This window comes from Heloderma suspectum, chromosome 1, assembly GCF_057233095.1.
Source record: "Heloderma suspectum isolate Gila_16-S chromosome 1, 16-S_ref, whole genome shotgun sequence".
Classification (NCBI taxonomy): domain Eukaryota; kingdom Metazoa; phylum Chordata; class Lepidosauria; order Squamata; family Helodermatidae; genus Heloderma; species Heloderma suspectum.
Genome location: NC_139458.1, coordinates 21,407,061 through 21,424,178, shown reverse-complemented (window position 1 = coordinate 21,424,178; position 17,118 = coordinate 21,407,061). Strand labels below are relative to the sequence as shown.

Below are 17,118 nucleotides of genomic sequence, written 5' to 3'. Positions count from 1 at the left end.
TTTACATCCTTCCGTTGCAGGAACTGTCCATTTATTCTTTCTCTCTGTTTCTTGTTCTTTAACCAGTTACCAATCCATAGGATTAACTCTCCCCTTATTTCATGACTGCTAAATTTCCTCAAGAAATTTTGGAGAGGGCCTTTTGAAAGTCCAAGTAAACTACGTCTACTAGTTCACTCCTATCCACATGCTTCTTGACACTCCCAAACAACTCCAAATGGTTAGTGAGGGGAAAAAACCCTCTTGCACATTTCCTTATTATGGAAGAGTTAAAGACATCTGCACTTAAATTTTTGACTCTGCTCAAGTCACTGGGTGGAACTTTGTTGATAGCAATGAAGTCTGGCCCACTATGGGTAATGTGAGCCTAGATCTGATACCTCTTGATTTTATATATGTAAAAGCATAGATATGAATGAAAAATCATGTGGGCAGTCCAGTCCTATAGGTTCCTATAAAGGACTGCAGCTGCCGCTGCACCAAAAAGGTAACTACAATATGCTTGTGGTGCATCAGGGTAACATTCTGGATGCTTTGCTGCATTCATGCAATGCTACAAACCATGGTATTCCACTGATGCTAGTGTTTACCATGGATCCTGTCCAATGTATGTTTTGAACTGTGTGACATAAAATGAGGTTGTATTTTTATATTAAAAAGAGGTACCCACCCAAGACTGAATCAAACTCTGGCTCTTTTTGAAGCAAATCTAGAGCAATACAGAATCACACACAGGACGCATCACCACCACAGGATTAATCAGGGAATAGGGATTCATTCTGTGCTGGATGGGGTTACACCCCCACTGAAGACCTGGGCTTGCACTTTGGGTGTACTCGTGGACTCGCCCTGAACCTAGATACTCAGGTCTCGGTAGCGGCCAGGAGTGCATTTGCATAGGTGAGGCTAGTGTGCCAACTATGCCCGTTACTAGAGATGTCTGATCTGGCCACGGTTGCGCATGCCTTAGTTTCATCCTGTTTTGACTACTGTAACATGCTCTACATGACACCGCCTTCAAATGCTGTTCAGAAATTGCAGCTGGTCCAGAATGTTGTGGCCAGACTGTTGACCAGGGCCGGTTACAGGGAACATGCAACTCCCTTGTTACAGCAGCTTCACTGGCTACTGGTCTATTTCTGGGAAGAATTCAAGGTGCTGGTTATGACCTATAAAGCCCTATACCACTTGGGGCCAGGCTACCTGAAAGACTGCCTTCTTCCATATCAGCCTGCCTGGTTCTTAAGATCTTCTGAGACAACCTTTCTTTTCAGACTGCTGCCTTCAGAGATGAAATTGGTGTCGACCCAAAAAAGGGCCTTTTTGATGGCCGCTCCCAGGCTCTGGGACTTCCTCCCAAGTCCCTCTCTGCTGTCTTTCTGCCAGCAGGCAAAGACTGCTTTATTCAAGAAGGCCTTTGGTCTGTAAATGGATTTGTTGGGTTGGGTTCTCTGTAATGGTTATGTTTTTATTGTATTTTAATGTATTGTTTTATTGTTTAAATCAATTTTAATTATGTCTGTAAGCCACCTTGAGCACCAGTTTGGGTAGAAAGGTGGGATACAAATCACACAAACAATTAAATAAATATCACTTCTCAGTTATCATGCTTTCTGCATTCCGGGTTTTAGAGCCTTTTTAGAGACAGCACATTTTCAGTTGTTTCCTTCTTCTTGTTACTGGATGTATAGTTTACCTTGGCAACCAACATTTGCTGCTGATTTTCAATTTGCTGCTGTTGCCTGGCAGCCATATCCTGAAGTTCTGAAAGTGTGAGTTCAACACGTGGATTCCCAACCTGAAGAGAATAAAGAAGAGCAACATGATACTGTAATTACACCATGAACACTCAACTTTTTTCACATTTGAGATACCCCTCATTAACAGTTGACCATGTTCTGTAATACACTTCCCTTAATACGATTTGGAAAGCAGTATATTCTCTGCTCCCCTTTCATATTTTCAGGTCCCAAACTGTATGCTGTGGCAACTACGATGCTGCCGGAGAGGCTGAAGCATGCCTTCATGTGGATGCTTCAGCCTCTCCTGTAGTACAGGAGTTTGCCCCAGCACACAGAGCAGGAAGGTCTCATGAAGCACTGAACTCACCTTCTCTGGCAATATATGGGCACAGGCATCACCCTGAGGAATTCTCTGCACTGGAATTCCCAGTGATTAACATTCAATATATAGTGTCTTCTCAGAACCCCTAGAAAGGACACAGAAACTTCTAGACATCCAAAGTTCCTCAGGTGGGGAAGAGTTTTGGCTATTGGGCGGTATAGAAATGAAATGAATGAATGAATGAATGAATGAATGAATAAATAAAATCTCTTACTGATCTGATTCCGCCAGACAGTCACTGGGGCTTTTACAGATAGTGTCCCAACAACTGTGAGCTTCTTTACAAGCTGTTATAGACTGTGTGCTACTGAGTACTTTAAATTCAAATACAGCTTTAATGAGGACCAAAGCAAAGCTAATTATCCTAGAAAAACTATAGATCCTTTAGAAGGCATTGCTTCCCTCAACCCCCTCCAAGAAATCCCTAGCAAAAGGAATGGAAACTTGTTAGGAGAAGTGAGAAGAGAACGTGCCAGTACAAAATGGAAGAGCAATTAAACAATTTAAATAGAACGAAACAGTGACAATTGTATCCAGTGGTGTCCCTCCACTGACAGAAGGCTCTTTGATCCAGGGCATCTCTACATCAGCCTAAAATCCTGCATTGAAAACAGGGCTTTCTGCCTCCATTTTAAATGCAGGATCACAACTGACTCCCTTTACATGCGATCCCTTTCGCCCCTCCCCTTCCCCCCTCCTTCTCCTCGTATCTGAGTCTTCCATTATCTTTCATTGATCTCGCTCCTTTTCTTGCCGCTTTTCCTCATTTCACGGAGGGAACTCAAGTGGAACACAGCGGGGTAATTTCATAGCTCATTATCTGTGATCTACTTAAAAACGGAACAAAGGGCATTTAGTGCAGGGGACGCCCTGGAGGTTCATGGCGTCATGTAAAGAGCCCACAAACTTTCATGAAGAAGCAATCTCAATCACAGGATAAAAGCTCCGTGTGAAGAAAGCCCCAGTGGAGGCTTCTGTTAACAAAACAGAAAAGGAGACTATTTTCACAGATTCCTCCTGCACCATGCAGCTCTCTGCACACACATACACCTAAATCTGCTTCAGAGGGTTAGGGGACCCTTCAGAACAGCATGAAAAGTGATGCAGGGGCCTGCAGGGGAGAGGGAAAATTAATGAAATTGCCTCCCTCCCCATTCTGCTGATGGAAGCTTCCACTGGATCAAAGTGCCTTTTGTCAGTGGAGGGACACCACTGGATACAACCATGAGTGAATAGACAAAAAGAAAGATAAAAATATGGGGTAGATTAAAGCAAATACAAAAGAAGAAATAAACTACACATGACATTATGGAGACTTAATTTACTTGTAAGATTTCTATACTCTTTCTAAAAAAATACTCAGGATGATGTGATTACACAAGACAGATCATTTTTGTAGTTTTATTGACATTTCTACACTTTCTATCATAACACATTAGTAGAATAGCAGCAGTTAAACAGATTAAAAGCAATAAATCACTTATTTGTAGACCTCAAGACATGTTTCTGACAAAAGCAAATTTCAGAAATGAAAAGTGTACAGTGGGTAAGGAGCATGCTGGGAAACGTAATTTCCTGAAAGCAGATGTACCTTGTAAACGGTTTCCTGTATAAAGGCAATCTATAATTATTGTAAATACATACATAAAATGGGAACTGGAATTTCAGTACAAGCACTACAGTCATTGGCAAGACTTGGAAATGCATAAACAGATACTATGAGCAGAAAAGTCCACCAAAGAAAGACGTAGAGAAAGCTGATTTTTTTAGTCTACAAGATCTGCTGGAACTTTGTGTTGTCGGAAGAGAATGAAGATGAAAAAGTAAAGCAGCATGAGAAAACAAGGCAAGGATTGAGGAGGAGAGACCAAACCAAAGTGTACCAACATGAACTTCCTGGGGAGACTGTACTGTTACTTGGGACTTTTATCTGGTGCATAAGTCAGCTCCACCAGCAATCAGGAGTGTAGTCCAGGAACTTTCAAGAATTAAGAAACCTTCTCATTTGAACGTAAACCAAGAACTGAGTTGGGATTAAGACTAATAAAAACATATCATTTGGTCTTGGACTATTTGCTTATTATGGATTATCAAATAGAAATAATGCTGTAGAATAACAACACCTTCCCAGAGAGGGAGGAAAACTTATATAAATTAATGGAGTTCCAAATCATCACTTCCAGAATCCCCTAATCTACTAGTATCCTATTATCATGTATGCACCACATAAATATATGGGATACTTCATGTTTTCCAAGCACAGCATGGGAGCGTATGCTTGGGACATGTTGCTCTATGCTGAAATGACTTTCCTATGTTAAAAAAGAAGCAAAAGTGGGGAGAGGAATTAACTACAAAGACAGTTTCCATCTGAGCTGGCTGCTCACTCTCCCACTCAGATGATGCTCATAAGGCTGTTGACAGTGGCATGAGCCAAAAGTCTTGGCTGGATCAACGTCCCTTCCATGGATGGAAGGAGTGCTTTCATTCATAGAAGAGAACTTAGGATGCTTGTTAATGGAACAGTTTTCTTGTTCTGAGGTACTGAATTGAACATTTACTTTTATTGTTACAAATTCAAATTTAAATCTGATAAACATCTCTCATTTCCATTCTAAATCTGACATAAAAAGAGAAATTAACACATTTCTATTCTGTATTTGTTCATCCTGCTGCTCAAATGTATTTCATAGCTATGTTTGAACTTCTCTCATAAGATCTTTGCTTCAGCAACATCAGACTTTTCCTTACTTCCATATTGTTGATGTTTGAAATAACAGGAGATTTAACTAGAGGCATTGTTGCATTCTATTGAAATTAAATGGCCATGATACAAAGCCACAATTGTGAGGCTTGTTGTGAAGGTCCTGAATGATTATTCTCTTCGTTTTTATACTAAGTCTTATGCGGTAGTCTACATGTTTTGTCTGGCCTTGGTATCCATGCCAGGATTTGTGGCTGCCGGGAACCTCCCCTTCCGCTTGTCCCCAACCTAATGATGCATCTCGGCATGAGGTCAAGGACAATCCCATGGTTGGTTAAGCAGAATTGTGGACCTTTGGTGTTATGTCCAGCGCTGAGTGTTTACTTGATTGTAAATCTCACTGAATTCAATGGAGGTTACTTCAAAGTAAGTGTGCATAGGATTGCAGCCTTAGACTTGTAGGCTTCTCATAAGCATCTGGCTGTAGGAAACAGGATACTGCACTAGGTAGGCCTTTAGTCTGATCCAGCAGGGCTTTCCTTATGTTTAAAGTAAGCATGAAGTCTCCACAGTTGTTTCAGGTTTTATTTTGAATTTTTCACATGGAGTGTTTTGTACAAGAGGCTACCCACATGAAAATGTTGCACAGTGGACTTTACCACCTTATTTCCACATGGAGAGCACTTTGTGTGAGATACCTCCATTCAATATTAAAAGTTAGGATGTGGAGAAAATGCTTGGATGCATCTTCATTGACACGGTAATTGTGGAGCTTCTCTCATAGTGCCTATTGCACACAAATAGCTCTCCACATGACAGTGTGGTGAGAAAGGTACTGCATGTAGAACTGTCACCCCAATAATAAACAAATGAATCAGGACTTGGAGCAGAATTAGCAGGCTGGACTACTAAATCTGTTCAGGCTAACACCACTGTTGCATCTTTTCTTTTCATTTTGTCCCAGAACTGTCAATATCAAGCCAGGGCAGTGGGAAGCAATGCTCAAACCCTAGATCTTCCAGCTCAGAGTCAGTGATTTGAGCTGGAACCTGAAGTCTGAGATACAAACAAGGTTCTGCTCTGTTTGAACAGGCAAAGACAAAAGCACAGGCAGGTTCCTAGTATTTATATCAGGTCCGGCTAATCCTGAGGCTTCACATTACCACCTAGTCACAGGAGTTGTTGTTGCATTCTTCTATGCCTGAAGAGGGCTCAGAGACAGAAGCATACATGATCTACAGTTGCTCACTAGGCTAGGCATGAGCCTCAAGACATTAAAGTTGCCAGGTCACACCCCGGTGAACCCGACAAGACTACATTTCAATATTTCACATACATTATGCTCTCTTTTCTCATAAAACTGAAGGCTCGCTTTTTTGTTCTCTCTATTAATAATGCTGAATTTTTCGCAAGTGTATTCAGGCACCACAACAAATTTGATGTGGTATGCCAGAATTAAAGGGATAGGGAATCTGAAGGACAGATTCTAAACTAGCCAGGGGTCGCTTCTGCAACACAAAATTAGCAGACAACATTATGAGGTATCAAAGTGAATGGCTGCACATACAAATTTATTTTTATTTAAGAAATGTGATTGTTACTTTTCAGAACTAAAAAGTTCTCTCAAAGCAGCTTACAATCAAGATGTTATAAACAATTCATTTCTATCCAGTTTAAAAGTAGCCCATAGCTCTAACAGCTGGAAAAGCAGCACAAAACACATCAAATATCAGCCTACCCTCCTATTTCTCCAAAACAAGGAATGGTACAAATACACAGCTTTACAACAAGAAGAAAAATGCTCAGGAGGAAGAAAGGTAGCAGCCAGGAAGAAGAAAATGTGATATTTCCATTCAGACCTATTGCACCAGACCCTGAACCTCTTTAATGAGGAATATGCTGCACCAACCTCTTAGTGAATAGAGCAAAAACAGTGACAGGGATGAGGTGTGGACAACATCCACTCCTCACATAAAAATCAGTAGCAGATTGTGTGAACAGCCAGTCTGCACCCATCCTGCAAAAAAGTACAGGATAATGACACAGTAATCTCTCCGTTCCCCTGCGCAAAGAAACCGTACAGTAAAGAACAGTAACACTCTACCTAGAATGTGGTGGTAGATACCTAGTCATTCGCAGTTTGCTTTAATTTGTAAGTTATGTGTAATGAAAGCTTTCCCCATTTATTCCTACAGTTTTCATTTTACACAGAACTCACATAGCTGCTCCTCACTAGTACATGAAACTTCTTATAAATTTATATGGTAAGCAAACTTGAATTGCTGCTTTTTTTCAAAAGCAAACCCATGGAGCTTTTGCAAATTCTACACATGAAAAACAAGATATTCTTCCGAGAGATACCAAAAGAACAAAACAGTTCATAGCACCTTGTGCTGTCTATCAAAATCAGGCATTCATATTCTGATGCAGTACTCAAGTTGGCCTATCTATAGGACTTAGATGCTCTCAGGGCTCTGTTGCTTTTTTTCGTGGGACTCTGATAATATCTGAGTGTTCATTATGCCCTTACCCCTTACAGTCAGATTTGGAAACAATGATGGAATTCTACCAAAATGGGATTCAGTAGAAGGAGCATCATGGTACATACACTGAAAGTGAAAAATAGTGGCTTTTAAAATGAGTATCATTCTGTTTCAAAAATTAATCTAAATCATTGAACTAGTCTCATATCTATATCAAAGTATCTCATTCAGCAAGTTCTCAATGGATCAAGTTATTCTCTTTCATTCTTACAGCATAGCAAAGATAGCACTAAAATATTAATTGCACTGGGCTGGATCCAGACTTCGCCATAGTAAAGTAGACCACTGGAAATCACTGGGACTTATATTAATGGCTAACCTAAGTCCCACTGATTTAAATGGGTCTATTCTATGTATGGCTAAGTCTGGATCCAACCCATTATATTTAAAAAAATTAAGACTTATACCTTTAAATAATTGACCTTTACAAGAAAGGACTGGCCTACAGAGCAGTCTTAAGTCAAACAATCTGGTAATATAAGCTAACCTGGGAGCCAGTGTGGGGTAGTGGTTAGAGTGTTGAGTTTGGACTTGGGAGATCAGGATTCTAGTCCCCACTAGGCCATTAAGCTCACTGGCTGATTTTGTGTCAGGGTGGAAACTGAGCCAATAGAGCCCCAGAGCAGTTCTGATTCTGAGGAGGAACAGCAATCCGTGGGAGAGGAGCTCGCTCATCTCTCACAAGCACAGCAGCTGGCAGAGATTCCTCCTGCCAGCATTCCTGGGATAGATAGTGACCCTGGCAGTGAGACAGCTTGCTGGATGCTCGGCGCAGATGCAGGGAGCAACGACAGATGGAGGGCATAGAAAGGAGGCGTAGCGCTTGCTTGGCGTGCAAACAATGGTCGCGTCCTGAGGACCCAAGGCAAAGAGGGAGGATCTCTCCCTAGCCCATAAGTTCAGGGTCTTCCCGTGGTTCTCCTTCAAACGGGGACCAACTGCCTTACCTGGAGCTTAGGCTACTCTACTATCTTTCCCCAGTGCTGTTCCTTGCTTTGTCACTAGTGATTAGTATCTGAAAGAGTCATAAAGTAATAAAGGAATAAAGTCTCGGAAAGAATTCCTCATCGTCTGTGTCCTGAGTTGGCTATTGGTGGGGACTGCAAGAGGCAGCTAGGGCGCTCCTGACACTTTGGGCCAATCACTGACTCTTAGCCTAAACTATCCCACAGAGTTGTTGTGGGGGTAAAATAGAGTGGAGGAGTTCTATGTAAGCCGCTTTGGGTTCCTTGCAATAAGAAAAAAGCTGGGATGTACATAATAATAAACCATTGATGTTGCACATTATTATGACTGAAAAATATCATATAAACCTAGGTATTAACATTATATCTTTCATTATATGCACCAGGACTGCAGGTTTAAAACTCAATAGCATTTACCTAAACATATATTCAAGTTATCTGCATATGAATTAATAGTACTCTGTAAAATACTCTTCAATACAAAGTAGATAAAAATAACTGAACAATCTCCAAAGAACACAATTTCATACTCTTTCCAAAGCAGATCCAAACAGTAAACCACGACAATTATCTGCTAGTTAAAACATACATGTATAAAATAATTTACTTTGGAGACAAATCTTTACCACCTGTGCCTTCCACAATAACTGTTTAGTACTGGGGAAAGGAGGGGGGAAACCCATACTACAACAACAACAAAAGATTTCAACCTGTAGTTTTACGCATGGCTGCTTTCTTTTCATCCACATGGCAAAATGATGGTTGAGGGATGACAAACGAGATTCCTCTTCAGCTTCAGAACTGTGATTTTCAGGGATCAGACTCAATGGGTTAGGTCTCCAAAGTGGGGCAGGCCAGCCTTTGAACATCAGAGAACTTACTATAAAAGCACCCTCCAGCAGACAGCACTTTCTTGAAAGGACTAGTTAATCACTGAGGTTCAAGCTTTTAATCTCAGTCATTATAATTCACAGTTAAACTTCAGACAAAATGGTTGATAAAATTCAGTAAAGTTGCAATCCTGCTAATCCAAACAAAGCTCTCTATTAGAAGACTGCGCTCAGGGAGAAGAGCTCTAAACATTCCTAAATGTTGTTAGTGTCTAAGAGCTCTGGTAACTAGCTCTGCACATACTAGCTATTAGTAGCTCCCCAAATGACATCACTCACCTTTCACAACAAACCTGAGCCTATTACATTTCAGACATAAAACATCCTCCTTGCTCTCACCAACAGGAAAAAGTGCACCTCCTCATTTTAAAAATATACTCAGAACAAACAAAAAGCCTTTTGCAAAAATATCTACTCCTACAGATTCCACAAATTCACTCCGGGCTTAACATTCTGATGACTTATACATTTCTTCATATGAATCCTGAGGAATTCAGAACACCTAAAATTGCATTTGCTTTCTATGAATGGAAACTTTTTCTAAAAATGTTTATGCCTACCACTTTCTTACATCTGGGCAACATTCTTAAGCAATGTATACCTCATCTGCTCAGAATGTAGCCCATTAAATCTCACTCTTTTTTTTAGTTCTATGATATCAATGACAAACAACTGCAAAACACTTTATACCATGAAAAGTGCTCTGTTGTTGTTCAGTTGTTAAGTCGTGTCTGACTCTTCGTGACCCCATGGACCACAGCACGCCAGGCCTTCCTGTCCTCCGCTCTCTCCCGGAGTGTGCCGTCCCCTTCTCCTTTTGCCTTCAATCCTTCCCAGCATCAGGGCCTTTTCCAGTGACTTTTCTCTTCGCACAACGCTGTCATCCAGTCTAATAACTTTGCCCCATGTGTTTAGACCAGGGGTAGGCAACCTGGTGCCCTCCAGATGTTTTGAACTTCAACATTTGTAAGCCTCAGCTGGTATGGCTAATGGGCAGGGATTATAGGAGTTGTAGTCCAAACATCTGGAGGGTACCAGGTTGCCTACCCCTGTGTTACTATTGAGTCAATAGAGGGCTGCCACTGAACTTCCTGCACATTTTATTACTGTCATTTTCTTAGAACAACCACTAAGTGGTGAGCTCTACACTTTACTTGTCAAGAGTATTTGCCATGCATACACACCAATGCTTGAAGCAGGAAACAACAGAAATGATGAAGCGAAAATGTGGATTTATAAACACATAGTTCCATAGCATGTGCCGATGTTGTTTGTAAATATGTACTTCTGCTTTATAGCATTTACTATTCCAGACACTGGTGTATATGCGGCAAACAAAGTGTGAATTGGAACAAATTCTTAGTCCATCATAATTGTTTTGCAGGCTGTGTTTTCCATCTGCAGCTGTGCTGGTTTTGATGTAACCCATGTATCCATTCGCAGAGAATGCCCTGTCAGCCAACCAAATGACAGCATAGCTCCTGGCCAAGTGCAGACAGAAATATCAAATTCATATCACTTACAGTGCAGATCATACGGGGCTATTCACCTGACCCACATACTAGATGTGCATCATTGCACAAGCAATGTGCCACGGATTTCTGGATTTGTGGTAGAGCAGACAGAGTCCTAAAAACAAGGTGAATTAGTTGGCTAACATCATTCTTTGCATTTTAATTTAGGAACAGGGAACGGGTGGGGGGAGAGCCACCAACACAGCCTTAAGAGCACCTTTGTCCTGGTGAATGTATGTCAAGGAAAAGAATTTATGTCAAGGAAAAGATGGAACCTCTTCAAAGTTAATGAAGGCTTAGGAAAGAGGGTTACTAAACTAGCAACTGACACTGGCTCATCCCAAAGTCCAGAAACCGGAAGGCTGTGCTACTACTATGCGGGCCCACAGCATACTTCTAAGACAAGGACAGGGAGTTCACAGAAAAACCAAGCGCACAAAAAAGGCATTTCTGCAACAAGCCCCAGTATCCCTCATTAATAGGTTTGATTTATTATTTTCTTAAAATAAATAATGGTTGGCAGAGAGCAGGCAGGGAAGGAATGATAACAGAGTGGAAGCAAATGTACAGGCCCACTAGTAACGCGGGAGGGATAGCATACTGAGCAATACAAGATACTGAAGCCCTATCCATTGGACACTCCACTCTTCTCTGATTCTCTGAGCCTTCAGGAGACATTGGCCACAGAGTTCCAAGCAATTCTCTGCTATCATGATTGTGCAAAATCTATTTTCTAGAAACAAAATATCAGAAATTGGTTTTTCAGGACATCAAATCCGTAAAATGATAGTAAGCTCTGCATTTATGCAATGGCATAAGTTGCTTTTTTGAGCCCTATATAAAAGCTACTTCCAACACTTTTAAGACCTTTGACACGTTAATAACAAGCCACTGTTCAACAAGACTGTAAAAGTATTACTAATTGCTAGATGTCAAGTGACTGGTCAACCAAAATGTATGAGATACTTTCAGTAGAAGAATAACCTGAAATGGCTGGTGGCTGGAAACTTCAGAAACTCACACCTGCTTGTTTTACTCCTTAGGGATCATGAAACAATAACTAAACAGCCAGCCATCCCAGACATTCTGTCCAGGACCTCCATCTTATGCCAGTGTTGCAGAGCCAGATTCAAGCTCCCAACTGGGAGATGCAAGTAGTTTCTTCTCTATGAGCAAAATAAGAATGTGAAACAGATGAGCCTGCCTTCAAATATTTGTTGCCCTAAGATGCTTTGCCCTAAAAGATGTTTTTAATTCCTTATGTTTTCTGAAATACCTGCTGCAGCACCATGTAATTACTAGCTTGGATCCTAAGCATCATGAGAAGAATTCTGGTTGTGGAATGGGTCTTTTCCATCTCCTCCTTCCTGCTAAATAATGGTACTCAAAACAGATCAAGCTCTGACACAAATTAAACCCTGATCCTCAGATTGGAAGGTATGAACCACACCAAGTAAAAGACAATAAGCCTTTTCCACGGTCTGAACTAGAATGTCATTTTCTGCAATTCCCCAGCTGCCATTTCTTATAGCAAGTGGACTGCTACTGTGTGACGCTGATCCATGTTTAAATCTTATGGAAGGAATACCTAATTCTGTGAAAACTAGAACACTATCTGGTCTTAGTCTACATGACATTATTGCCAGTTCAGTGGTTTCATCCACAGCACTGGCTTGCATTTTTTAATTAGGTCAGAAAATGCCAGCAGCAGAATCCATTTGGAAAACCAGTGATAACACCAATGGCCTTTTAAAGCTTCATGGAAAAGAACAGGCTGATCAAGTCCAGATCAAGCAGTTTTTGAAATTCAATGTCAAAATAATAAATGAACAGCTCACAATCTAATGAACTACTGTCACATGCTAACACAGTACATCATGACTGGTCACTTTATCTCAGAGACAATAATAAAAAGGCAATTACTTAACTAGTAGCAGTTAAGTGGGACACATTTCTATTCAGAAAAGCATTGTCCCGTTTCTGCTTATATCAGAATTCATCTGCAGACAAAGGAATACTTGTCTATATGAATTCAGCCACAAAATGTCCTTAAAAGTGGTCGCCCTATTAGCATTACCCACCACATGCTGACACAATTAGATCAGTATTTTACATAATAAAGGCTTAGAGCTACTGAGAGTAAGCTGAAGGCTTCAGATGCCAGCTACCAGATATCTAACCATTTACATCTTTTCCTTCTATGCAGTTTCTTTCCTCTTTTGGAAGGGGGAGCTGTAGCTGCTAGGGCACTGGAAAGTACTACCTTTAAAAAAGCAAAAACTAGAAATTGGCTTCTAGAGCTTGTGGGAGAAAAGGCCTTTTGTCTCTTGATAATTATCCATTGCACAGACAAAGCAAAATCACTGGTAATCAGTTCCAACAGCAGAAAGAAATTTAAACAAATTGGTTCTAAAGCAGCTAAAGAAAGAACATCTACAGACCACACATGTGCTCTCTTTATACAAGAGATATTTACAAAAGTTACTGAGAAGTGAACACTGGTAAATAAAGATGTGCTTTTCATTCTCCATTTATCAGATTTAAGAAAAACTGCAGACCAAAAGACATGAGTGTTCTGACTTGTTTATCATAATCCTTTACTCAAGAGCAGTTATGAGTAATAGATGTGCCTCATTAAGTGTTATAAACAGACACAGTTCCTTTAAATAGCAACCTTTGAAACTGGCTTTTTCTGGATATTAAGAGGGAAAAAAACCACACCATCTATTTTGATATGCTCTAGCATACTATGATTAAGATTCACTACAAGATTCTTAAATAACATAGTTATTACTTTGTGTTTTTCCTGACATAGTGGTTAAGGCAATGTTTACCAAGGTGATGCAATAACTGAAAACAAAGACTTTGAGAACAGCCTGCACTCAAAGCTGATGCTGTAAAGCACCAAAAAACATTTATGTCCCCCATGCATCCCCAACACAGCTTTTTTATAAGTTTAGCTGGGAAATTAATATAGGAAGTTCTATAATTTGCAGCACTCATCTTGTATACAGTTACTATGCTTCAACTCCTGTATTTCACCATATATTCTCAGAGCTATTTTTAGATTATTAAAACAATTTGTTTCTCTACCATTAAATTCAATGAGAAACAACATAATGACTGCAAAATAATATGTCAAGCATTAAAAAGAAATGATTTCTTTAAAAGAGTAATTACCTGTTGGCAACATTCCCATGCAATGCTAAAAGACCACACTTTTATTTTGCTGTATTGCCCATCAGCTGTAAACTGTTGCATTACTTCAACGTGCTTCAACTCCATTTTTCCCCCTGGGTTTCCCAACTACAACAACTATGTTAACTGCTGTGCCAAGTGGGCAAATAGCTCCCTAAATCTTACAGTAGATAAACCCTCATTATCCATTTGTAAAGAAGTAATCAGTACAAGGGAAGTCTGTACCTTTTTTCTAACATGCACAGTAGTCCCCCTCCGGTCATCCCCCTCCCCCCACAAAATCCTTTATCAATATGGAAAGCTGTGTCTCTGCACTCATCAGCAATCAGTGAATGGAAAAGGCTAGTGGATTTTGCCAGCAGTGAAAGACCCAATCATGACAAGATCAAGCCAGCTGTCAGGTCTAATCAGCTTGATGCACTGCACTTTTCATATTCAATGGAGAATGTTGAGGAAGTTCTTCTTTAGCAGTTGATTATAGATTTAGGTTCAAAATACAAACACTTTGCATTCAATCCAGAATAGAAAGTTTTAAATTTGTCTTTTTGCAGTATTAACTAGTTGAGTAAAACTACATGTCAAAACAAAGTGGAAAGCCATTACTACCTCCCCTTCTCATACTACAGCAGACTTTGCTGTTCAGAGTAACAAGGTGCCAAGTTGACTGGCATGCACCAAAACCTGCTATCTTATCAGAGGAAGCACACTGTACAAGACAAGATAGATATAACATACAGAAAATGGATGTTAACAGTCCAACTGAAGCTCTTTGCTACATTTGCAGACTAAAATGGAACAACATACAAACCAGCTTAACAATATCGCATACAAGCAATCATATTAAAGCCAAGGTGAGGTGTCATACTGAAATGCAATGAATCCAAAAGCACCAGTTAGATTTAATACATTTATTTTCTATCCATATTAACTTTAAATCAAAACAGTAAAATGCACTTGCTCATCCTTTCAGAATAATCTGCTTTTAAACAACAAGAGAAAAACAAAAGGCTTTGGTAGATTTTATAACATCCAGGAATGACTCATAATGCTTTTGTCCTCTCAAAAAAAAAAAACAAAAAAATCAAGCACAGCACTGGTTGTCCAACAAACTAGCAAAAAGGAGCTCCACATACACTCAGGTGAAAAAGGAAGTACACCCTCTTTGAGTTTTATGGTTTTACATATCAGGACATAATAAAAATCATCTGGTCCTTAGCAGGTCTTAAAATTAGGTAAATACAACCTCAGATGAACAACAACACATGACATATTACACCGTGTCATTATTTATTTTACAGAAATAAAGCCAAAATGGAGACACCATGTGTGAAAACCTAAGTACACCCTTACTGCTTCCATAGGTATGAAGAGGCTAAGTAGCAGCCAGGTGCTGCTAATCAAATGCCCTTGATTAATTGATCATCAGCAAGTGTGACCACCTCTATAAAAGCCGAAGTCGCAGGAGTTCGCTGGTCTCGAGCATCCAGGTGTGTGTTAACACAATGCCAAAGAGTAAAGACATCAGCAATGATCTTACAGAAGCAATTGTTGCTGCCCATCAATCTGGGAAGGGTTATAAGGCCACTTCCAAGCAATTTAAAGTCCATCATTCTACAGAGAGGAAGATTACTCACAAGTGGAAAATGTTCAAGATAGTTGACAATCTTCCCAGGAGTGGATGTCCCAGCAAATTCACCCCGAGGGCAGACCCATACAATGCTCAGAGAAATTGCAAAACATCCAAGAGTTACATCTCGGACTCTACAGGCCTCAGTTAGCATGTTAAATGTTGAAGTTCATGACAGTACAATTAGAAAAAGACTGAACAAGTATGGTTTGTTTGGAAGGGTTGCCAGGAGAAACCCTCTTCTCTCTAAAAAGAACATGGCAGCATGGCTTAAGTTTGTAAAGTTGCATCTGAACAAATCACAAGACTTCTGGAACAATGTCGTTTGGACAGATAAGACCAAAGTGGAGATGTTTGGCCATAATGCACAGCTCCACGTTTGGTGAAAACCGAACACAGCATATCAGCACAAACATCTCATACCAACTGTCAAGCACGTTGGTGGAGGGGTGATGATTTGGGCTTGTTTTGCAGTCACAGGACCTGGGCACCTTGCAGTCATTGAGTCGACCATGACCTTCTCTGTATACCAAAGTATTCTAGAGTCAAATGTGAGGCCATCTGTCCGACAGCTAAAGCTTGGCCGAAATTGGGTCATGCAACAGGACAATGATCCCAAGCACACCAGCAAATCTACAACAGAATGGCTGAAAAAGAAAAGAATCAAGGTGTTGCAATGGCCTGGTCAAAGTCCAGACCTCAACCTGATTGAAATGCTGCGGTGGCACCTTAAGAGAGCTGTGCATAAACAAATGCCCGCAAACCTCAATGAACTGAAGCAATGTTGTAAAGAGTGGGCCAAAATTCCTTCACAACGATGTGAGAGACTGATAAAGTCTCACATGGCTAGATAGCATCACCGATGCAATGAACATGAACTTGAGCACACTCCGGGAGAGAGTGGAGGACAGGAAGGCCTGGCGTGCTATGGTCCATGGGGTCACGAAGAGTCGGACATGACTTAACAACTGAACAACAACAATTGCTGCTAAAGGTGGTTCTACAAGCTATTGAATCATAAGGAGTACTTAGTTTTTCACACATGGCTTCTCCATTTTGGCTTTATTTCTGTAAAATATGTCATGTGTTGTTGTTCATCTGAGGTTGTATTTACCTAATTTTAAGACCTGCTAAGGACCAGATGATTTTTATTATGTTCTGATATGTAAAACCTTAGAACTCAAAGAGGGTGTACTTTCTTTTTCACATGACTGTAGATATTTTCTAGCTGTGCTCAAAAGCAGATTTGGGGACATAGCAAAAGTGATGCAGCTGGAATAGCAGTTCTGATTTTTTTTTTTAACACACATTCATTTCTAAAATACGCTATTTGACATACACTACTTTTTATTTAATTTAATTTAAAAAACCACCTTCCTCTCCAGCAGCATAATGGGATCGCAACATTTATTTATTTATTTCATTTCTATACCGCCCAATAGCCGAAGCTCTCTGAGAGGTTCACAAAAATTAAAACCAAAGAGCACGCAGTAAAACAATATAAAATATATAAGACATTAAAACCACAGTATAACAATTTGTTGTTGTCGTTC

At 40.2% G+C, this 17,118-nt stretch overlaps 1 protein-coding gene across 5 annotated transcripts in view; it reads right to left on the bottom strand.

The window, feature by feature from the left end:
* Window positions 1-17,118, bottom strand: part of PPP1R13B (protein phosphatase 1 regulatory subunit 13B) — a 95,086-nt gene that overhangs the window by 23,256 nt on the left and 54,712 nt on the right. For all 5 annotated transcript variants that reach the window (XM_084837593.1, XM_084837611.1, XM_084837602.1 and 2 more), the window contains exon 5: window positions 1,697-1,798. In XM_084837593.1, the coding sequence (XP_084693719.1) occupies window positions 1,697-1,798 (102 nt within the window). The remainder of the gene's footprint in view (window positions 1-1,696; window positions 1,799-17,118) is intronic.